This window comes from Salvelinus sp. IW2-2015, linkage group LG16, assembly GCF_002910315.2.
Source record: "Salvelinus sp. IW2-2015 linkage group LG16, ASM291031v2, whole genome shotgun sequence".
NCBI classification, from domain to species: domain Eukaryota; kingdom Metazoa; phylum Chordata; class Actinopteri; order Salmoniformes; family Salmonidae; genus Salvelinus; species Salvelinus sp. IW2-2015.
This window is the reverse complement of record NC_036856.1, coordinates 25014509-25037785: the sequence shown is the minus strand read 5'-3', so window position 1 is coordinate 25037785 and position 23277 is coordinate 25014509. Positions and strand designations below refer to the sequence as shown.

General features: G+C 43.7%; 2 protein-coding genes across 3 annotated transcripts; one reads left to right on the top strand and one right to left on the bottom strand.

The window, feature by feature from the left end:
- Positions 1–582: 582 nt before the first annotated feature.
- Positions 583–17140, bottom strand: LOC111975637 (serine/threonine-protein kinase Nek1-like). The gene is given in 38 exon segments (XM_070447625.1): positions 583–1411; positions 2597–2729; positions 2833–2966; positions 3060–3379; positions 3537–3709; positions 4729–4952; positions 5034–5110; positions 6060–6165; positions 6293–6511; positions 6615–6785; positions 6883–7011; positions 7177–7411; positions 7555–7614; positions 7706–7885; positions 7980–8153; positions 8285–8368; positions 9258–9332; positions 9566–9668; positions 9825–9947; positions 10030–10256; positions 10401–10481; positions 11124–11171; positions 11256–11315; positions 11653–11724; positions 11945–12096; positions 12208–12285; positions 12448–12486; positions 12489–12520; positions 12522–12585; positions 12588–12636; positions 14381–14435; positions 15029–15115; positions 15225–15292; positions 15384–15467; positions 15576–15673; positions 16080–16176; positions 16312–16460; positions 17044–17140. Coding segments are annotated over 37 exon segments (4242 nt in total). The 5' UTR covers positions 16429–16460; positions 17044–17140; the 3' UTR covers positions 583–1397.
- A 391-nt stretch (positions 17141–17531) lies between these two features.
- LOC111976027 (E3 ubiquitin/ISG15 ligase TRIM25) lies at positions 17532–20796 on the top strand. 2 transcript variants are annotated; one of them, XM_024004736.2, is made up of 7 exons: positions 17532–18311; positions 18574–18669; positions 18916–19149; positions 19320–19479; positions 19679–19720; positions 19838–19906; positions 20022–20796. In XM_024004736.2, the coding sequence occupies exons 1-7, from the start codon at positions 17718–17720 to the stop codon at positions 20555–20557; spliced, it is 1731 nt and encodes a 576-aa protein (XP_023860504.1). In that variant the 5' UTR covers positions 17532–17717; the 3' UTR covers positions 20558–20796. The 2 variants fall into 2 exon arrangements, with proteins under 2 accessions (XP_023860504.1, XP_023860506.1); XM_024004738.2 differs by lacking the exons at positions 19679–19720; positions 19838–19906; positions 20022–20796 and having other exon boundaries at positions 19266–19343.
- Positions 20797–23277: the final 2481 nt, after the last annotated feature.

The following is a 23277-nucleotide window of genomic DNA, read 5'->3' as shown; positions in this document are numbered from 1 at the left end:
CCAGCCTTTCAAAGCACTTCATTGCTACCAACGTGAGTGCTGCGGGCGGTAGTCATTTAGGCAGGATACCTTCACTTTCTTGGGCACAGGGACTATAGTGGTCCCTGTGGTCTGAGAATATTTGTTATTCGAATTTTGTCATTTAGTATGCCTTGGGTCAGGGGAAATCCACAGTAGGATTCTCCCACTGTTGTATGATCGCAGCTGAACAGTGGTTCCTGATGGACAGGACAACACAGGGCCACACAGGCCCCTCCTGCCCCCTTCAGTGAGTCAACCCCCAGAGAGTTGCCTGTAGAGATGTAGGGCTCACCACATGCAGTATTACAACATAGCGATCCTTCATACAGTGGCTGGCAAAGTTTGATTGTGCAAGAGCTACAATTATCACCAGCCACCACACACACACTTCTGAGAAAAGCACAATAAAAGGAAGGTTTTTGAAAACGCAGCAGTCTGAAATGTAACCCTGCTGTTAGTCCTTCTTCAGTGTAATGGATCTATGCAGAGTCATCATACACAGACACGCACACATGCAAAAATACATACAGTAAAACACCAAACATGACTTAAATCAAAACAAAGATTAGAAAAAAGCATTTATTTACAATATTTCCTTTATTATCAAATAAGAATAACGCTTTAAAATCGATATCATTACCAGTAATTTATATCTTTACAATTCTCTTAACAGAGTAACAATCTGACTTGACATAAAGCCAACAAGTAGCAGTCCCTTGCAGCTGCTACCATGCCAACATCCTTAAACAAAAAGTCATCTTCCTTTTGAGCTGAACACATATTTTTGGGTTAACGGAACAGGTAAGAAATGTGAAAATGCATTAGATAACATTTAGCTGTATGAAAAAGTAATAAAAAAAAAAGAGGTCCAACAGGTTTTTATGGAAAATATGTTTTGCATGTTTATAGAAGTTGACCTGGTTTGTATTGTGAGGATGGTGACCGGGTGGTCCTAACCCCAGCATTGGGAATATCAAATGTACAATCACCTGTTTGACCTTTAAATTGACCATTTAATATGGTGCTGGTCCATGAATATATTCCAACAGATACAGACAGATTTATGTTTGACGAAACCTTCCATTTAACTTTGGTTACCAGAAAGTATTACTTGATAATGCACTTTCATATGAACATGAAGTTAAAAAAGAGTGAGTCAGGTGTTTGAAGTGGAAGTAGGAAATACAGACATCAGTGTACTAGATAGCCTATTCAATCATGCAACTGTGCCAGAGCCTGGCTTCAACCCCTCCCAGATCCATCTATGGCCCCAACCCTCCACGCAGAGAGTCGTCTACCACATGCAGTGCACCTTGGGAAGACATCAGATGGCTAGCAGATTGTCAGAAGCTGCCAGCGGCTTGGACGCATATCCCCTATTCATCATTATCTAAAAGATGAAGAAGGGATGGAGAGAGAGAGAGAGAGAGATGGGAAGATGCATGTTAAAACCAATGAGTCATTAGATAGGCTGTAGCATGAGAGAGTGGCTGAGTACACTCAGAGCCCCCAGGTCAAATCAGCTTTCTTAAATCTGAGGTGATGGGTGAAAAGCTGAGCACATCACTTTTGCAGTCTTTATTACTAAATTCACATTTCCATTATCCCAAGTCAGTGACCTTAAACCCTGAACACTATAAAGGTGTGAATCTGGCACCCTACAAGACAAAACGACCATAACACAACATTCAGCAGGATCACCCCCTTAGGCCCAACAGTCAAACACACTCCATTCAGACACGTAACCCTTTAAGAATCAATGGAGGCTCTAATCTTCAGCGACAAGTTAGACTAATTCCCATTACAGACAGACTTCAAGCAGCAGAGTAAAAAGAGTTTGAAATCAGAAGCCTTCAGCTTCACAGAGAGAAAGTATCCTGCCTGGTTCCATTAACATGACCCTCTCTGCCTAAATGGAAGGGCTTGAGTCACACATCAGATCAAATAAAAATGGTTCGAAAGGGAGGGAGCAAGGCTGTTAGAGACAAACAGACCAGTACTGGTCATCTAGACAGAATAAAGTGGTAAGGAGGGAGAGAAAGACAAGTGTTCGAGAGAACACAACAAAGAGAAAGCATAGAGATAGTCCAGAGAGAGCTTGAGAGCCGTCTGAAGCCTCTGCTCTCATATCCTGGGGGAGTTCCGTTCTGTTCCATCAGACACAAATGAAACACTCCCTCTCCCCTCCCTTCTCCCAGAGTCTGACAGCTGACTTGGCACAGGGGTGAGGCGGGGGAGTGAGGGGGAGACAGACAGACAGTCTTTAGGGTGTGTTTCACGTCGACATAGTCCCTAAGTGACTGAGTAGAGCCCGTGGGGCGTGAGGGGAGAATAGGATTGGGTAGATTAGATTAAAGGGTTTATTGGCTCGCTCACGCAGTCTAGCGCTCTGGGAAAACCTGTTTAAGAGGGAATCAGCACACTGGCTGAACACAACAATTAATAGAAAAACACGTATGGGACCGTGATTTAAACATGAGGGAAAAGAGATCCATCAAAACAAAGGGGGAATAAGAGAAGGTGGGATACACACACACACACAGAGAGAGAGAAAAACAAGGACTCTGATACTAACCCTCTTGGTAGGCTCCATCAGCCATGACCAGGTGAAGGATGTTGGGGTACAGGTGCTGGTGCTCAGTCCCCAGGATGTTCAGTACCATGTCGGGGCCCATGTCGATGTTCTCATCCTCATCTTCATGAATTGCCTTTAAATGGTACAATGACATCATGAAAATTCAATGACCATGTGTAATTGCTGTATGATAGATAATGAATGACTTCTAGAGGGTAAGCAGGTCCCATCCATACCTTGATCTTGTTGTAGGCCTCTATAAAGTTCTCAAAGCCAATCTCCTGCTCCAGGTTAAACCGCAGCTCCTCCAGACGGCTGAATATGCTGTCCTTCTGTTCAGCCGCACCGTCCTCCTCCTCACCACTGTCATCTGTTGTTCACACACAATCCTATTGACAATCTGCTTCTGGCTGCATGCATTGTAGCTACAGTATTGTGCATGAAGGAAGGATTACTAATGTACCCGATTGCCATTCTTCATTGAGCTGGCTCTCACTGCTGTGGTGCTCCTCTTCTTCCAGTCCGTTGGTGAGTGTGTGTCCTGCCTCTTCATCACCTGGACTCCCATTAGAACCCTCCTCCTCATCCACAGCCATCCCGTTCAGCTCCTCCTCATCATCTTCATCCTCAGCAGGGTTGCCGTTAAAGCCATCGCCTCCCTCTTCCTCTGGAGGACTACCAGAGTTAGAGCCAGATCCCCCCTCATCTTCCTCGCTGCGCTCCTCCTGCAGGAGTCTCTCCATGGAGGCCCTTAGCTCCCTCAAGTCATCATCCTCATACACACTGAGAGAACACAGCTCATAGTACTCATAGCATGTCATGTTTTCAAACTGCACAAAGCATGTTCCACAAAACACAGAGAAGTGAAATTGGGTTTCTATGTATTATACATATACTCATTGTGTGTGTGTGCGCATGTGTAGTGCAATTAGTGTCTTACTCTTCAGTCTCTGATTGTTCATCCTCTTTGGCCTCTTCTTCATCCTCTTCCTCCATGTCCTCTATATCCAGATTGTTGTCGTTGTCAGGGGCAACCGCCCCGTTGGCCCCTCCTGCGTCTTGTAGAGAGCTGAACAGTCTGCTGAGGTCTGGTAGAGAGCAGGTACGCAGCATCTGAGGACAAACAGTAAAGCACCGGTCACACACCCACCATGACTAAATAAATATTACAGATGCATATTTTTAGCACCAACTTTACTTTTTTTTAAAGTTTGCACCAGGATTAGTTTTTTTGTTGCCATAAATAAGTTGTAGTGCAGGTCAGGTGCCCAGAAGATCAAGGAAATTAATCAAATTGTAGTATGTGAAAAATGCCTTTAACCTGGGGCCAGTTGAGGTGTCAGTTGGAGCATGTTCGAGGACATGTGTGCCAGGTGTGTGTACATGCGTGAGGCTGGCCAGTGGAGTGGCCTCTGGTATGATGACACATCAGGGATGTGGAAGAATTGCATTAATAATGCTTTGTCCAGGGAGAGCCATCGCTGAAAACACATACATGCAGGGCTCAAAGCTGGACCAGAGTACACACACGGATCAAAGTTGGAACTCTGACACACCCATCCCTACAAAAAACAACAGGGAGCTTCGCCTGTCTCTCTCTCTGCACCTCTCTCCTCCGTCCCTGATGGATGTTATGAAAGATAAATAGTCTCTCTCATCATGCCTTCTTCCAGACCATGTGATTAATATGACTGGCTCCATTCCAAAGCCCTTCATTAATAAAGACTGAATCAAAACCTAAAAATACTACAGAACCTCCACATTTCACCAGGCACAGGCCGAATGGTCAGAGTACATTTCCTAAACATCTACCACAGCTGAACATCACCGTAGAGGACAGAATAAAAGATCATATTAGATGGAAGTACAGATCTTGTCATGTGATTGATATAAAATACTGGCTGATAGAAATTAACCAGACAATTTCATTCACCTCTGAAAGATGTTGTTTGTTCATTTTATAAAGGAGAAAATGCTTATTATTTGTGTTGTGTTCTATTATAAGAGGATGTTCAGGGTCACCATAACAGTGCGATTATGTTATTAGTTATTCATAATTATTTAGCAATTCCACATCCATTCATTCTCCTTAGTTCTTATCTCCAGTCTCCTTGAGGAGAAGTGTTGTTCACCTTTGGGTTGTTGGCATCAAACTGGCCGGTGGAGAGGCCGATGAGGAGGGCGTTGTGGTGTTTGGAGCGGAGAGGAGAGACGGAGCGTGAGCGTGAGGCCAGAGAAGAGGACGAGTCCTCCATGGACGACTGGGCTGACATAAGAACCAGAGCTGCAGTACGGCGGTGGGCCGGCGAGGAGCACAGCTTCACAAACAGAGGTTCCTCATACACAGGTGCTATACCTAGAGGGAGGGAGGGAGGGAGGGAGGTGAGTATGGGACACCAAAGGCAGTTTAGTTCTAGAAGTGTCTCTCTCAGCTTACCGGAGGATTCAGGTTGCTTCTCTGCTTTCTCCCCAACATCTTTGGTTTCTGCTGGTGTTACTCTGCCCTCTGGTGGCCTAATAGGAGAGTGATATACAAAATCAAGACATCATTCTTGATAATTGAGTTTCATGAACATTTCTTAAAACCACTTAGATGTCAACACCCCTGTTTAGGGGACCTGCGTGGTTCTGGTACCAGTTCCGACCGACATTTTCAATTATAAATCGATCTGGTTCCCACAGACACAGTATATTTTTGTGAAATCTAGGATGTGAAATCTGAAACCACTTGAAGCTGGGATGTCACTCCTACCATTTAATTTTCTCTTCCAATTGTCCATCAACTCCTGGCTGAACCATATGTACCAGCCACTGACAAAGCAATTGCCTGCAATCCTTACATCGTAGTGCAACAGGAGAGCGTTATTTCATCCCTATAGCACATTCAGAGGTTGATTTATAGCCATTAATCTAAAATAATTTCACTTTGTTTGTCATAGATGAGTTCCTAATTAGTTTTGGAAGCCAAGATAGAGATCTGTGTGACGTTCACAGCAGTGGGGGGCAGATGTTTTGATCAAGAGAGACCTTGAACACTAAACATACAAATCTTATAGTTAGTGGTTTTCTAATTTGATTATACTATATTAAGAAAGCAGATGAGCAATTTCAAGCCTTATTCATACAGTTTTGTTGAATAGGAAATACGTCATAAAATATTTCATATTTGAACTGTGTACTTGAGCGCAGCATTACTAGTTATTGTTTATGGTGCTCTCATTATAATTGCTTCTGGGAATTACGTAGATTACATTTTAGGATACATGTAGTTACATAAATTAAACACTCAATATTATGGCTAAGCTTCATTACAGTTCAAGTCACATATTAGTCTAAAGGTACAGGTTTTTAATCCAATGTTCATTTATGGCAATGAAAATCACATTAGGTCTTGATTAACTAAACCTATTCTTGGATTAGATTTCTGTAATCCAGCTCCAGTGGGGAGCCAGCAAACCCTCACCCCAGCGGCAGGGCTCGTTTCTCCCAGGCCTGCACTACTCCAGCTGGGGAATTTGAGGCCTGCTTTGGGCCCTCCTCCAGGACCACTGACTCCAAGTCTGCTGGATCTGGAGAGAACAAGAGAACATCTAACTGAGTGATTTAGGTGGTGTTATATAATACACTGACTGCATGTCTCTGGATGAAGAGTGTCAGTATCTGACAACCTGTATAGTATGTAACCCACTCACTCACCCTCCATCTCTATCGGTTTGGGTGGGGTCTTTAGCATCTCTTCTAATATAGCCTGCCTCTTCTCCTGACCCGTCACGTCTACTGAGATCGTCCCCTCTTCCTGAACTTCGACCTCTGTGTTCTTAACGACAGACATCACAGCAGGTGGGCTTGCCTCTGAATGCATCACTTCCTTAGTTCCACTCACACCAACCATCTTAGCCGTCTGATTCACGTTGTCTGAATGGGAACCAATCAGAATCATTAGTACTTAGACGTTGAGTCTGTACGGAATGTGGTTGGTAATGGTAAGTGTGTGTTGGTGGGTAAATTAAGGACTCGCCAGTGTGTTTCTCTTCACAGATGTTGACATTCCCCAGCAGCTGGGTAAGAGGCTGAAGCTCCGCCTCCTGTAGAACTCTCAGCACCTGAGAATCCGGGCTCCGCCCCCATGCTTTTCTAGGGGCGTCGTCCTGTAGCACATCCATCCGAATGACCTCACCCACTGTCTGTTCTACAACATGCACAAACAGATATCTATTAGTATACATGTAGATATAGTCTGGATGTAGGAGATATTGTGCTGGAATGCATGCATCTAGGTTATTCACCAGCGGTCCTGATACAGGTATCCTCTAGGGTTTGCTGAGCTACAGAGAGAATAGACGGAGATCCAGCCTCCCATTTCTTCCTGTCCCCACCAGAGGACGGTCTCTCCTCTGGAGACAGAGCCTGAGAGCCTGGGGAGAAGGAGAGCAAGAGAGATGGAGCTCAGAATCAAAAGGGTGAGAGTAAGGATCCACGGTTCTCGTCAATCCAGCAATTCAAACAGGTCCTAGTCCTTTCTATAGCGAACAAGATTCTGTTTAAGAGTCCGGTTCTAGGAGACAGATGGTATAACTCACCAGTCGTTCTGATACAGGTTTCTTCTAGAGTCTGCTGAGCTACAGAGAGAATAGACGGAGCTACAGCCTCCCACTTTTTCCTGTCCCCACCAGAGGACGGTCTCTCCTCTGTGATAGGCTGGCTCTGCTGGGGGGTGGGGCATAGTACTTCTGGGGGTGTGGCTGACACCTCCTCCTCAGGGCTCTGGGCCTTCAAGTTCTGATTCAGTCTTCGGAGAATCTCCTTCTTCTCACTCTGAAGAAATCACCAATAAAACCAAACATATAGTCACTGTCTTACTATAAACCAAAAGGCACTGCAACCAACTAGCCTCAGTGTAAAATAGTCATTTTGTGAAGCAGCACTGTGCTGTATTGGAAGTTATTGACCAAACTCACCTTAATGACGTCCGTTTTAGGTAAGTCATCTTTAAAAGAGCTCTGCACAGACGCAAGCTGCTGGGAGACACAAATGGGAGAAAAAAAGCATGTGTAATAAAAATGTAATAATGGAGTAAAATAACTGTGAAAGCTTTAAGTGTTTACTGACTGCTCCAACGTCCTTCAGAGCAGAAGTCATGGAGATGACAGTGGTGGAGGGTTTGGATGCAGGCTGGGCTCTAGCTACAACGTCCTGTACAGGGAGGGAGGGGCCAGGCTGAGGGGGAGGAGCTAGCTCTACTGCTACACCTCCTGCTACCATGCCAACCTTCACGCCTCGAGCTGCAAGCTGACAAAAACACACCACAATCAATGTTAGTGATTTTAATCCTACACATGCTGTACATTTGTAGCAGATGAGCTTGAGGAGTATGGGGACTTACGTGATCCTCCCAGGCTCTCTTTTCTCTCTCATAGGCCTCTCTCCTCTTTTTCTCTAGCTGCTCCTTCAACACAGCAGCACGGGCCTGCGCTTGGGCCTTCAGGGCTTCAATCTTCTTTCTCCTCAGCTCTGTCTCCTCACAGGACTCCTTGCTGTCTGAGCCATCACTGTCGTACTGGATTGACCACCCGAACAACCAGATGATGTCACCATTACCCGCAAACAAAAATGCCAAAACATGACAGAAGTTCAGAGGCTGATTAAAAGGATGTTATGCTGATGTGTTCTAAAAGGGTGGAAGGATACCTTCACTCCTCTGAGGCGTGCTTTGATCTGCTGTCTCTCATTGAAGTTCTGTAGCCTGATCTGCCTCAGCCGGGACAGGTACTCCTGAGAACATAACTGCAGAAGTTATACTAACACGCAAAACAAAGAGTTCACATATTGCTAAGAGGCTACAGCACGGATCAGACTCACACAGGTTACACATCATGACACAAAGCTATACAACATACACAAACTGATGACAAAATAATCCACTAAAATGGTTTCCTATAACAAATGACATGTAAGAACCGACGTAAAATCAGTCATCCACATACTTGACACGGCAAGAAAGATATTGGTGCAATATATAAAAACAAAGCTTGAGTTACTCAAACACCTAAAAAGGAAACACTGTAGTTACTTGAGATTAATTTATTTCATTTTTAAAAAATGCTCAAAAAAAGGGACAACATATAATGTGCACAAAAATATATGTTATGGAAAGGGAGAAAAAAAAATATTACTGGTGCACCAAATGTATGAGGTCTGAATCACACTTGTGCTTTGACACACACACCTGGTGACACAGTACATGCAGTAAAGGGAGTCGGACACTGGGAGGTGCTGCTGGGTGACTTTGACTGCAGAGTTACAGGAATAATCCAATCAAAAAATATACAGTCCCAAAATATTAAGAAAGTCAGCAATCAGGTTTTCAAGAGCGTTTTGCATCATGATGATGTGGCAAGTGACAACTTGCTTTTGAAAGTCCATCTTGAAAACTTGATTGCTGACATGCAAAACATTTTGGGACTGTATAAACAGTCGATTAATGAACGAAATACAAAAGATAGTTTTTAAGTGGATTATTCCTTTAAGGGGATGTGTCTGAGTGTAGTGTCATGCAGACACAACTGAAGAGGGCAAGCCAAACCCAGGCATGTTGTTATGAGTGAGGGATCAGATGGGGTGAGGCCGGCTGGACATCCAGAGCTGAGAGCTGGGCTCCTACCTCCTCCTCTTTGTTGGGTTTGGGCCTGCTGTAGCTGKACCGACCATAGATGGCTGCCAGGTTTTGCCGGGCACCCTGTTCACCGTTCAATTCAACCACATTTCACATGTATAAAAATTTGCTGCATTTTGTCCAAACTCCGGTAAGCATGCAATTCAACCTTGATTCCAGATCGACACTTTGGTTATTAACCATGACCATACAACAACCCCGCTATCCTTTGTGAGAACTTAACAGACTTTAAAGAGCCATCCCATTGTTCAGTGAGCAGCAGTATAGAAATGAGGGGCAGGAAGGAGAACACGTACCAGCTGTCCCTCAGCGCGGACCTTGTTCAGCATGGCATCTCTCTTACGCTGCAGAAACTCCTGAACCTGATTGGCCCGTTCAGCTGCTGCGTGACCCCGTTGCCTGGAGACAGTTGGAGAGGAAGTTATTTAATTGACTTAGTATTGATACAACGTTGTATATCGTAACTAATAAATATGATCCAATATCAAGCAAAGCTTTACTGCCAGTCAGAGACAGAGCAATGTTTTCTAGAATGGTTTGTGACCAACCACGGACCTGCTAACATGGGTTTGTTTGGTGACATGCTCTAGCCTCCGTAGCTCTCTCTTCACCGCATCAGGGTCTGGGAGACGAGCAGGGCCATTGGGCAGCACTGAGCTGGCAGCAGCTGGCACACCCCTTACACATACAAAATAACACAATCAATCAATCAGTCACCTGAGTCAATAAATTACCCAAAGGAAATGATGGCTGAACCCACCTAACAGGAGTGTCTCCTCCTGCTGTGAATACCTCTCTGGCACCCTCTTTGGGCTGAGGTTTGGCCAGCTGGTCCAGAGCAGCATGGTAGTGTTCATACGGGCCCCTGCTAGGGGAGAGCGGGGCAGGGCCTGAGGTGGGGCCCTGGGCAGGACAAGGAGCAGGAAGCAGGGGCTCTGGGACAGGAGCTGCAAACCCAGCCATCATACCACCACCTCCTAAAAAACACTGGTGACAGATAAGACAGTGAGTTAGAGAGGAGAAGCTTTGATTGATGATAAAACATCTCCACTGTAGTGAGACTAATGAAGTGAAACCACAGTAGATGATGATTATGAAGGGGGGGTGGGGGGGGGGGGGGTCATTCTGTACCTTCCTCTCTGGACTGCTGCCTCCACTAGAGCTCAGTACGTGCCTCCAGCCCTGCTCTCGAGCTCGGTTGATCCGGTTTATCTGGGGGTCAAAGTTCACTAGTCACTATGAGCATTACATTAAATGCTTAAGTTTGATCGTCACTACTGCAATGTCATAACGTTACATAGTGTAAATAACTACTGTTTACGGTTATACTACCCCCACTGTCAAGGAAGGCCCTAAAAATTGTCAAAGACTCCAGGAACCCAAGTCATAGACTGTTCTCTCTGCTACCGCATGGTAAGTAGTACCGATGCACCAAGTCTGGAACCAACAGGACCCTGAACAGCTTCTATCATCAAGTCATAAGACTGCTAAATAGTTAACCAAATAGCTACCTAGACTTTCTGCATTGACCCCCTTTTGCATTCGTTTGACGCATCACATACGCTGCAGCTACTGCTTATTATATATCCTGTTGGCTAGTCACTTTACCCATATGTACCCGTGTACTTCAATTACATCATACACCTGCACATCGACTCTGTACTGGTGAGTACTGGTGTTCCCTGTATATAGCCAAGTTATCGTTACTCATTGTGTATTTATTCCTTGTGTTGTTATTTTTTCTATTATTTTTCTCTCTGCATTGTTGTGAAGGGCCCGTAAGTAAGCATTTCACTGTTAGTCTACCACTGTTGTTTACAAAGCACGTGGCAAATAACATCCGATTTGACTCACCTTTTCCCTCTCATATCTCTTCATCTGTCCAGCATTCAACAGAAACATCTGAAGAACAAATAAAGATGAACAATCTGAAGTTTCATATTTCAGATGTAATACAGTATATCAAATGCTAGASACCCAGCTGACCTGCTCCCTCTGTTTCCTCTCTTTCTCGATCAGCTCCATCCTTTTCTTCCTGGCACCCTCCTGTAGTGTAAACACAATAGTCAACATGAAACCATGAACTTACTAAGACGCAAGAGGTTCACTGCTATAGAACAGGTATACAAGGAGGGGGAAAAAAGAGCCCTCTTTAGGCAGGTTAGGAGAAAGAGGGGTGTAGAAGAGGGAGGGCTATTCAAACTGTCTGGAAAAGGAGAAGTGGGGGGCTGCACTCTGTTTGGATGAGTGATGATGAGGAAGAAAAAAAAGGATGTACGTCAGGAGGGAACTTTATGTGGGTGGGTTAATGGAAGGAAGAAAAGGAGGGAGAGATCCAGGGGTTAATTCAGGTTACAGGAGGCGCTCTCTCTGTTGTAGCTACCTCATATTTCCTCCTCTCTTCCTCCACTCGACTCACTCTCCTCTGGGGTGCTGCTGGGAGGGGGACGGGGGCCTGAGCAACATATAACACTGGGGTTCAGACTCAGAGGACACACAGACACACACATGCCCCACTGAGGTGTAACATGACAGACATCTTCATAACACACATTCATAACCAATATGAATAGATCTGTCTCAGTGGAGGGGCAGTAGAAAATGATGCACGGCCAGTATAGGATCATCCTGTTGAGAAGGCTGAAAGACGTCACTGGCTCTCCTCCAGTACTAACCATCTTGTGTTTGACGGCTGGTTTCCGCTCGGCAGGTTTCATGGCTGCATCTGAGGCTTTCCTGACATTTAAAGGCACTCCATATTTGGCGGCTGGTTTGGTGATCTTCTGGGCTGGGGTTAGGGGCATGGGAGCAGGGGCGCGACGCTTGGCTAGAGAGGGTAAGAAAGATACTATATTACAAAGTTGAGGTTCTTGGTGTAAGAGTGAGGCATGTGTATTCATTCAAATGTGTTAGCATTTTATGTGGTGTGTGTGTTTACCTGATGCCGCCTGCGCCACACCTGCTTTAGGCTGCTTGTGGAGGAAGCTATGGCTGAATTCCTGAGCGATAATCTGAGTGGGAGAAAACCAAACGTCATATTGTTGTGCTGAAAAGACTAGATTCACAGTGTATGTATCATACTGTCAAAGGGCTAATAGTCCCTGGGACCCTGTGTGTGTGTGTGTGTGTGTGTGTGTGTGTGTGTGTGTGTGTGTGTGTGTGTGGGTATCCTACCTCTGGGTGAGGAACCTGAAGATTCTGTGGGAGAGGAAGGGTTGTCGAGGATAGAGCTGACAGAGGGTCTCTCCCGGGCGTCTGAACAGCTGGCCCATGAGAGAGCGTAGGTCCTGGGAGTAGTGGGTCGACACAGGGGGTACGCGCCCCGGATGATCTTCAGAACCAGGTTCTTCATGTTACCTGCCTCAAACATAGAGAGAACACACACGGTATTCTTCCTTAATAACTAAAATAGCAGGCCAGACACGACCAAAGGGAATGACTGATTACACTAATGGCCTCTTCTGACATTACGAATAGTGGTCCTGTGTGGCTCAGTTGGTAGAGCATGGTGCTTGCAATGCCAGGGTTGTTGGTTCAATTCCCACAAGGGACCAGTACAAAAGTCTGAAAATGTGTGCACTCACTACTGTAAGTTGAATCAAATCAGATTTTATAGGTCACATATACTTATTTAGCAGATGTTATTGCGGGTGTAGCGAAATGCTTGTGTTCTTAGCTCCAACAGTGCAGTAATATCTAACAAGCAATTAACAATTTCACAACATATACACACAAATCTAAAGTAAAGGAATGGAATTAAGAATATATAAATATTAGGCGAGCAATGTCAGAGCGGCATAGACTTAGATACAGTAGAATAGAATTCATATAAGATGTAATGCAGAATATGTAAACATTCTTAAAGTGACTGTCGCTCTGGATAAGATTGTCTGCTAATAACTCAATGTAAATGTAATTAATATTATTAGACCTTTTTAGAATTAAACAGACCACGTACTCAGCAGATATGATCAGCACATAAAGCTTTATGTGCCTCAATACTGCCAAAAACAAACTAATGGTGTTTCTAAAGCAAGAAATAGACCTCTGAACCTTTCACCTATTACTACCTGTCAGGGCAAGGAGATTGAGGTGTAACCTCAATATAATATCTTGAATTCTAATTGATGACGGCCTCTCTTTTAAATTGCATATTCAACAACTTACAAAAATTTAAGCTGAAATTGGGATTTTATTTTAGGAATAAGGCCTGTTTTTCTTTTGAAGCCAGAAGGAGGCTAGTATCAGCTACATTATGCCTTTACTAGACTATGGGGATATTTATATATGAATGCTTCCACTCAGTGTTGAGATCAATTGACACCCTTTACCATGGCACTTTGAGATTTATTTTAAACTGCAAAACCCTTACGCACCACTGCACTTTGTATACCAGGGTTGGCTGGCCTTCTCTAGTCACTCGTAGGCTCAGTCACTGGTATAATTTTTTATAAAGCTATTTTGGGTTTACTACTTTTTATTTGGGCATTTTTATTGTTCAGAAATGTGGTGGGTACTCTCTTCGTTCGCTGGACTTTATCCTGCTAACTGTTCCAAATGTCCGAACTGAATTTGGTAAAAGGGCTTTTATGTACTCTGCGCCATCGTCTTTGGAACGCCTTACAAAATACTTTTAAACTGGAAGAACTTGTCCTGATTGGTATTTTTAAATCACTGATGAATGATCTTGGACTGATTCCCTGACCCTGTCAATGTTTTAATTTGCTGTTTTGATTTTGTTATACTCTTGTGATCAATGTTTTACTAGATTACTTGTAGTTTTCATGTTGTCTGTCTGTAATTTTTGTAATTACTTGGTGCTGCTATCTTGGCCAGGACGCTCTTGAAAAAGATATTTAAATCTCAATGTGCCCTCCTGGTTAATAAAGGTTAAATAAAATGTTTTAAATTAAAAAAGACTCTGAAACACAACTGACTGCAGAGAGCATCACATGCATTATATATGGGAGAGAGTGAGCGTTCGTATTGTGCCTGCCCCAGGTTCACTCTGTTGACTTAAAAACACCTAAATAAGCGACACACACACCACACACACACCACCACACACACACCACACACACACACACACACACACACACACAAATACTTACTGCATGCTTTAGCGTGCACATTTCATACAGGACACACCCCAGGGCCCAAACATCACTGGAAGAGTGAAAGAGAAAGAGAGAGAGAGCATACAGATGGAGAGAGGAGGGATAAGTTCTCTGGGATTGGTACATTACATTCTCGCTCACACAGTATTGCACATACACTATTGCTAAAGATGCTTTTCTACACATTAGATAACGTGGAAAGAAAGGCACTCCTGTTAACAAGAAGACAACCATAGGCTGCTGTAGTGTGAGGCTGCATGCTACAGTTCATTAAGACAAATACAGACTCATGTAACTGAGGTTGATTAGATTACATGATGCATATTTAAATAGGTTAGAATCAATACAGGTGTCCTGCTCAGGACTCTGGATGTACACCAGCCAGTAAGTTGACTCCATAAAGGCTATACATGACGCCATTACATAATCATGGTGGCAGAGGCCACCATACACCTCAATGACTGCATTATTCTGAGTGTGTGTGACAAATTAACTAATAATTTGTACAATTAAGGTGATTCAACTCCGCACCTTTTAAATGGTAGGTACAAACTCATATTGACATACACAAAGAGAGAATCCTAAAAGTTCACATCCCATCATGAGACAATGCCCCCTCAACCAGACATGGGTGCAGGTTACCTTTTGTTGTTGTACGGTTTGTTTTCACAAATCTCAGGTGACAGGTAGTATGGCGTCCCGATACATGTCCTGGCTAGCTCCACAGTACTGAGAAAGAGGATTGTGGAGTTACTGAAATGGAGATGAACATTGCAAAGAAGTTGCCCCTTTTTTCACTAAACACAGGATAGATTCTTTAGTATGTTGTATGACTCACCTATTCAGCACCCTGGCAATCCCAAAGTCTCCTAGCTGTATGGTTCCATCTTTGGTCAGAAATATGTTCTAAAAGTTCCAAACCATATAAGTATGATGAGTAATGTGTACTACAATATGCTCAAAATTCAGGGGACAGGGTCTCTAACTTCTTATTTACCTGTGATTTGATGTCTCTGTGGAGGATCTTACGGTCATGTACATGCTTCAAGGCGAGGCATATCTGCACCAACCAATCCAGGATCTATTAAGATACAGACAGAGTCAAAGCATGTTCATGCCCTCCATCCATCCATGACAAAAATCTGTCTGTGGGGTGGGGGCATTTTCACCTGCCTCTATTGTGTTTTACCTGCTCCTCAGGGAACTGCACTCCTTTCTGAGAGTTGATCGTCTTGAATAGGTCTCCTCCCTCACAGTAATCCATTACGATGTACAGACATCCACACTCTAGAAAACGCACAGAGAGAAAGCATTGGTTCAACCAACCTGTCTGTGTTACACTGTGCTAGAAGACACACAAACCTAATTATTAGATCTCCCTGGCCAGGCTGAAGTTAAACACACACTACAGGATTGAATCAGGAGGGAGAGGTCTGTCTAGCTCTAGTTTCATTAATGAGCCAGGCAGATAATCTACTTATTTTCTGGAAGCTGCTGCCAAGTCTCACACACCAACTGAGATTCATCACGTTGCTTCATCAGAAATCACACCCCAGGTGAAGGGCTCTGTATATTACAACCCTAAAGTCTCAAGGAAATTGATATAGGCATAGAGGCATTCTGGCCATCACTGCTGACTATTGACCTCTGAACTGGGGTCACTGGACTGCATGGTGCACAGGTTGTTGTTTACCTTCAAAGGACTCTTTGTACTGGACGATGTTGGGATGGCTCATATTGGCCAGAACAGCCACCTCTTTACGGGACTCCTGTCTCTCTTTACTAGACATCTGCCATAGAAAGTGAGACAAAGGGAGAGGAAAAGGAAGACATTGATAATATCATATTATGGGTGGAATATAATTTCCATAACATCATGTAGGGCTAAATGGTGATTATGTCATATACGGTTCTCTGTAGCTTACCCGGGAGATGCCAATCTCTTTGATGACATACTGTTTTGCATCCTCCCTGGATTTGACGAGAATTGCCTTCCCGAAGGAGCCCTCCCCAATCTTCCTCACCTTTTCATATTTATCCATGTCTCTGAAACAGATGACTCCTCATTCTGGGGCTGGTAGGACACAAAAACACACCGTTTTTTTACTCACCACCAAAAGTATGTGGTCACACATGGAACGTTTTCAGAAGAACTACCTTTGGGCTACTGTACTATTCTATAAACCACTGTGTAAGGATATATGGGCTGCCTGCTTTGTATTCGTTGTCCATTATTGATGTTGATGATGATGATTCAAGGAGTAGAGTGTAGTGGTGCAGGTGTAATAAGTTTCCATCATTTAAAGCTTACATCATTAATACTAATTTACACGAGACCCTCTATGTTTACCCCCTCCGCCCCAAAATACATGATTTGCTCTTTCTTGTGCCTTCTTTTGATCGAATGCTGTCAATGTTGGGCTACATTATCATGAACAGTTCTCATTCCCATGCTATGATGAGGATGGGCCTGCTGTACAGTGCTAGCAGCTAGCTAGTTGACAGCCTGGCACCTAGGAGGAGGCTGAGGATGATAGCTCTCAAAAACACCAGCCGCGAATTTGAATGAGAGTTTGACAGCCACTAAAAACAGGCTCCGTTGTCAGTCTGTCAACACACGTTCTGAAATCGTAGAAATTTAGCTCAAATGTACTTACCACTAAGATATTTGATGCATCGTATCAGAGATCTCCGTACTGCCACAAAATGCCCCTTGCGCTCTCTATCTAACTACTTTGGTGCAATGCTTTCGTTTCATTGGTCCACTCCGCCAAATTCCCGTTCCTAGAGGCTAATAAAACAGTCAATCAAAAAGTAAGCCGGAGTACTGGGTCGTCACTAGTTACCACAYCCACAAAGTCATAAACCCCGCCTATTGCTAAAATKTATCTTTTTAAAATCTGATTTTAAAACTAACCCTAAAACTAAAATTAACCACACTGCTAACCTTATGCCTAGCCCTAACCTTAAATCAAGACCAAAAAGCAAATGTTTGTTTTCATGAGTTTTTACGATATAAATCCTTTTATAATTTTGACTTTGTGGCTGTGCTATCTAGTGGAAACTGGTGTACAGGGTTTGTATGTGAGTTTGTTGAAGTGGACGTTCTCCTTAGCAACCATAAGGCGCAAAGAAAAATAGTACTGTAGCTAGTTTCTCTGAGAGAAGCTGTCTTTCACGCCCCAGTTGGAGATCTTGATAAAACCACACCCCTCAGCGGTGCAGTCGAAACAGGAAGTATGATTTTTCAAAACCAATAGGAATTCAGATAGTTGCACTTCCTCTCGTACCAGCCCGGACACACATTACATACATTATTCTCGGCCACAAAATGGCTGAGTCGTGTGCATTATTTGGGGAAGACCAATTCTCTTGTTCAATCTGTCTGGATCTACTGAAGAACCCTGTGACCATTCCTTGTGGACACAGTTACTGCATGGGCTGTATAAAGGACTATTGGGATCTAAATGACCGCATGGGTGTCTACAGCTGCCCTCAGTGCAGACAGACCTTCACCCCAAGGCCTGCTCTGAGCAAAAATACCATGTTTGCAGAGGTAGTGGAAAGACTGAAGAAGATTGAAGAGTTCCAAGCTGACCCTCGCATTCCTTGTTATGCTAAACCAGGGGATATTGAGTGTGATGTCTGTGGTGGGAGAAAACAGAAAGCCATTAAGTCTTGTCTTCTGTGTCTGGCCTCATACTGTGAAACACACCTCAAGCTTCATGACAAACTCAACCCTGGAAAACGACACACACTTGTGGAAGCCTCCATACAGCTTCAGGAGAAGATCTGCTCTCAGCATGACAAACTGCTGGAGGTTTACTGCCGTACTGATCAACGTTGTATCTGTTATGAGTGTTTGATGGGTGTACACAAAGGCCATGAAACAGTTTCAGCTGCAGCTGAAGGCACTGCAAAACAGGTATGCTGTTTTTACATGTTGTGTATGAAAATGTATGTGGAATAAAAGTGCTGAATTTAACACATTAAACTGCAGTTTATGCATCAGTATCAACACTGATAACCAGGAAAGGACTTTGAGTCCGAAGTGCACACAGCTATCAAAACAGTAAAGAATAAACAGTACACGTTACTGTTTAAAGTGCCATTAACAGTTAATAAAGTTTATGCCCTCTGATTCCAATCACATGCACCTTTTACTCATGAGCATTTTGATTCTACAGAAAGAACTGAAGGAGACACACAGGAAATACAAGCAAATAATCATCAGGAAAGAGAAGGAACTATTGTGGTTGAAGCAGGCCATGAAGTCTCTCACAGTGAGTATTGATGAGAGAACTACAACAGCTGACAACTCAAACTCTGCGCCAATTATCTGATAAATTCAGTGTTCAGAGCTGAGTGTGGGGCCTGATTCAAATTGAGACTGCTCCTTTATCTGTTGTGTGTGTGTGTGTGTGTGTGTGTGTGTGTGTGTGTGTGTGTGTGTGTGTGTGTGTGTGTGTGTGTGTGTGTGTGTGTGTGTGTGTGTGTGTGTGTGTGTGTGTGTGTGTGTGTCCCAACAGTACTCAGCACAGATAGCCGTGGAAGACAGTGACAAGGTCTTTACTGAAATAATCTGTTCTGTTGAGAAGTGGTACTCTGATGTGAAAAGACTGATCAGATCACAGGAGAAGGCTGCTGTTGGCCAGGCTGAGGAGCAGGTTGACCAACTGCAAAGGGAGATTTCAGAGCTGAGGAGGAGAGATACTGAGCTTGAGCAGTTGTCAAAAACAGAAGATTTTATTATTTTCCTCCAGGTAATATTGGCATTAACAAGACTCCTGGGTGCGATGACTCTTGTAACAAATTATGATATTGGGGCCAAATTCACACGGAATGCCCCTGATACTTTATTTCACTTTGAATCTGACAGGACTCAGGACCCAACTTGTATATGAAGATTGTGTGTGTGTCTGTGTGTCTTTAGAGATGTCAATCTGTCCTAGCCCTCCCTGGATATGAAGACACATCCAGCATCAATGTGAGTCAGCAAGTCTCTTTTGAAGGTGTGAAGAAATCTGTGGCCGAGCTGAAACAGCGATTGGAGGACTTCTGCAAAGGGGCCTTTGCAAACATCTCTAAAAAAGGTTTGCAACAAACCAGACTTGTCAAATCCCTTGTTACATTCAAACCATCTCCACTGACCAATCTATAGCTTTCATTTATTTAATTGAGTAAAAATAATAATACAAAAGTAATAAACACGGCTTTCTGTATACATATCTGAATCTGTATAGAATTACTCTACATTGCTATACTCACTAGGTCTATATCTCTTTCCCACAGTACAGGATATTCATATTCTGCAGGAATCAAAGCCTAGTCCACGTGAGTCCATTTTCACCATACATTTACACAAAAATTCCATCAGCACAATCACAGCTGAGCTTGAGACCATGTAACATTATTTATCGTAGTTAGTTAATTATTTCTGTATCCCTCTAGCTCTACCCCAGGTAAAAGACAAGTGTGTGGAGAGTAAAGAACCAACAACAAGAGAGGAGTTTTTGAAATGTAAGTACAGTATAGACAGACAGACACAGATCAGGTCGTTTTGTACTGGGACAGACGGACAGAGACCAGGTCATTTTGTACTGGTTCATCATATCTGCTTTCTCTCTACCATCAGATGCCTGTCAGCTCACATTGGACCAAAACACTGCACATAAAAACCTCCTTCTCTCTAAGGACAACAAAATGGCTGGATGGAATGATTTTGCACTGCCTTATCCTGACCACCCAGATAGATTTGATAACATGCCTGTGGTATTGTGCAGAGAGGCTTTGACAGGGCGCTGTTACTGGGAGGTTGAATGGGATGGAATACAGGCTATCATAGCTGTATCATATAAAGGGATAAACAGGAAAAAAAAACTCTGCCCTCCTGATGCATTCTCCAAATTACTAGAATTTTATGAACAATCCTGGAGTTTGGACTGGAATATAGCCCAAGTCTGTGAGAATAAGAAACAGATTCAACTAACTGCTTGGTCCTCTAGGAGAATAGGACTGTTCTTGGATCACAAGGCAGGAACTCTAGCATTTTACAACATTGCTGATAAAATGACCCTCATCTATAGAGTAAAAACGACATTCACTCAACCACTCTATCCTGCTTTCTGGATCAAAATACAGTCCAAGATAAAATTGTGCCCCCTGAAATAAATTTAAATGGCTGATTACAACACAATCCATTTGAAGAGTAGGGCAAGGCAGAAGGAGTAGTTTACATGTATCTTCAAACTGTTTATTGTACATTGAGAAAAATATGGGAATTGTGTATAATGTGCAATTTGTTTTAAACTGCATTCCACCAAGTGTACAAATTATTTTATGAAAAAAGTGGTAATGGTATATACTACCTACTTTTATGCAAGAATGAAATAAATACATGAATATGCTAACAGCTGTGTCAATGTTTGTAATATTTGGAAGGATTTATTAGGCCTATATTTGTCAGACTTATACAACATTGATTATAAGTCTTTATCTATTTATAAAACAGATATCTTCCAATGTGGTACAGAGTTGTTGAGAACTGATTATATATTAGGCAACTCACAGTAACATGAAAATCCCAGCACCTCCCACAAGTAGTTGAGGAGGATCTTCCACAACTGGCTCACATTAAACGACAAGTCCATTACACTCTTTGTCAGCAAAAGTGAAAACTAACAAACCAATGTCCAATGCACTGTAGTTCATTTATAAAATCCTAAAGATGCAAGGAATGATGCACAACAAAAATATATTTTGGTTTCCAACACCACCGACTCTGTCACAGGTGGCCATGAGGTGGGGTTAATAAGGCGGACAGGGAAAAAAGGAGAAAAGTGGAACATAAACTCAGCAAAAAATGAAACGCTTTACCCATATCCAAACTCTTCAGGACCCTGTCTTTCAAAGATAGTTTGTAAAAAATCTATATAACTAAACAGATCTTCATTGTAAAGGGTTTAAACACTGTTTCCCATGTTTGTTCAATGAAGCATAAACAATTAATGAACATGCACCTGTGGAACGGTCGTTAAGACACTAACAGCTTACAGACGGTAGGCAATTAAGGTCACAGTTATGAACACTTAGGACACTAAAGAGGCCTTTCTACTGACTCTGAAAAACACCAAAAGAAAGATGCCCAGGGTCCCTGCTCATCTGTGTGAACGTGCTTTAGGCATGCTGCAAGGAGGCATGAGGACTGCAGATGTGGCCAGGGAAATTAATTGCAATGTCCGTACTGTGAGACGCCTAAGACAGCGCTACAGGGAGACAGGATGGACAGCTGATCATCCTCGCAGTGGCAGACCATGTGTAACAACACCTGCACAGGATCAGTACATCCGAGCATCACACCTGCGGGACAGGTACAGGACGGCTACAACAACTGCACGAGTTACACCAGGAACGCACAAGCCCTCCATCAATGCTCAGACTGTCCGCAATAGGCTGAGAGAGGCTGGACTGAGGGYTTGTAGGCCTGTTGTAAGGCAGGTCCTCACCAGACATCACCGGCAACAACGTCGCCTATGGGCACAAACCCCCTGTTGCTGGACCAGACAGGACTGGCAAAAAGTGCTCTTCACTGACGAGTCGCGGTTTTGTCTCACCAGGGGTGATGGTCGGATTCGCATTTATCGTCGAAGGAATGAGCGTTACACCGAGGCCTGTACTCTGGAGCGGGATCGATTTGGAGGTGGAGGGTACGTCATGGTCTGGGGCGGTGTGTCACAGCATCATCGGACTGAGCTTGTTGTCATTGCAGGCAATCTCAACGCTGTGCATTACAGGGAAGACATCCTCCTCCCTCATGTGGTACCCTTCCTGCAGGCTCATCCTGACATGACCCTCCAGCATGACAATGCCACCAGCCATACTGCTCGTTCTGTGCGTGATTTCCTGCAAGACAGGAATGTCAGTGCTCTGCCATGGCCAGCGAAGAGCCCGGATTTCAATCCCATTGAGCATGTCTGGGACCTGTTGGATCGGAGGGTGAGGGCCATTTCTCACAGAAATGTCCTGGAACTTGCAGGTTCCTTGGTGGAAGAGTAGTGTAACATCTCAAGAACTGGCAAATCTGGTGCAGTCCATCAGGAGGAGATGCACTGCAGTACTTAATGCAGCTGGTGGCCACACCAGATACTGACTGTTACTTTTGACCACCCCACCCCTTTGTTCAGGGACACATTATACCATTTATGTTAGTCACATGTCTGTAGAACTTGTTCAGTTCATGTCTTAGTTGTTGAATATTGTTATGTTCATACAAATATTTACACATGTTAAGTTTGCTGAAAATAAACGCCGTTGACAGTGTGAGGACGTTTGATTTTTTGCTGAGTTTATAAGTAAATATGGAATGGGGGAAYGCACAAGCCTTCTGGAAGATCTGATGAAGGGGAAGATGGTTGGACAGGACAAAAAGGAGAAAAGTGGAACATGGTTTGAGTGAATATGGAGTGGTGGATCACACAGAGCTTTTGGAAGAGCCACAGAAGGAAACTGAACATGACGAGAGTGAGGATGAATTAACTGTGGTGGCAGGTGTTTGAGCCTCGTCCTGATGATGACAAAGATGATTCTGGCCCAGTGGGAGTGAGGTTTTGGAGAGAATGGATCCTTGCCTTCTGGCAGATCCATATGTGGTGTCAGTTTGGATGGTGAAGAGGTTGGGGAATGTTGGGTTGGTGGAAGTGACCTGAAGTGGAATTGTGTCGATTTTTTGCGTTTCTGCTGTCCAGAGGGAGTTTGCGCTCCACACCACACGACTGGGGACAAGAACTGTGACTTGCTTTCCTCTCCAGAGTAGGGCGCCGTTGAAAGGAGTGATACAGTGAATTCGGAAAGTATACAGACCCCTTGACTTTTTCCACATTTTGTTACGTTAC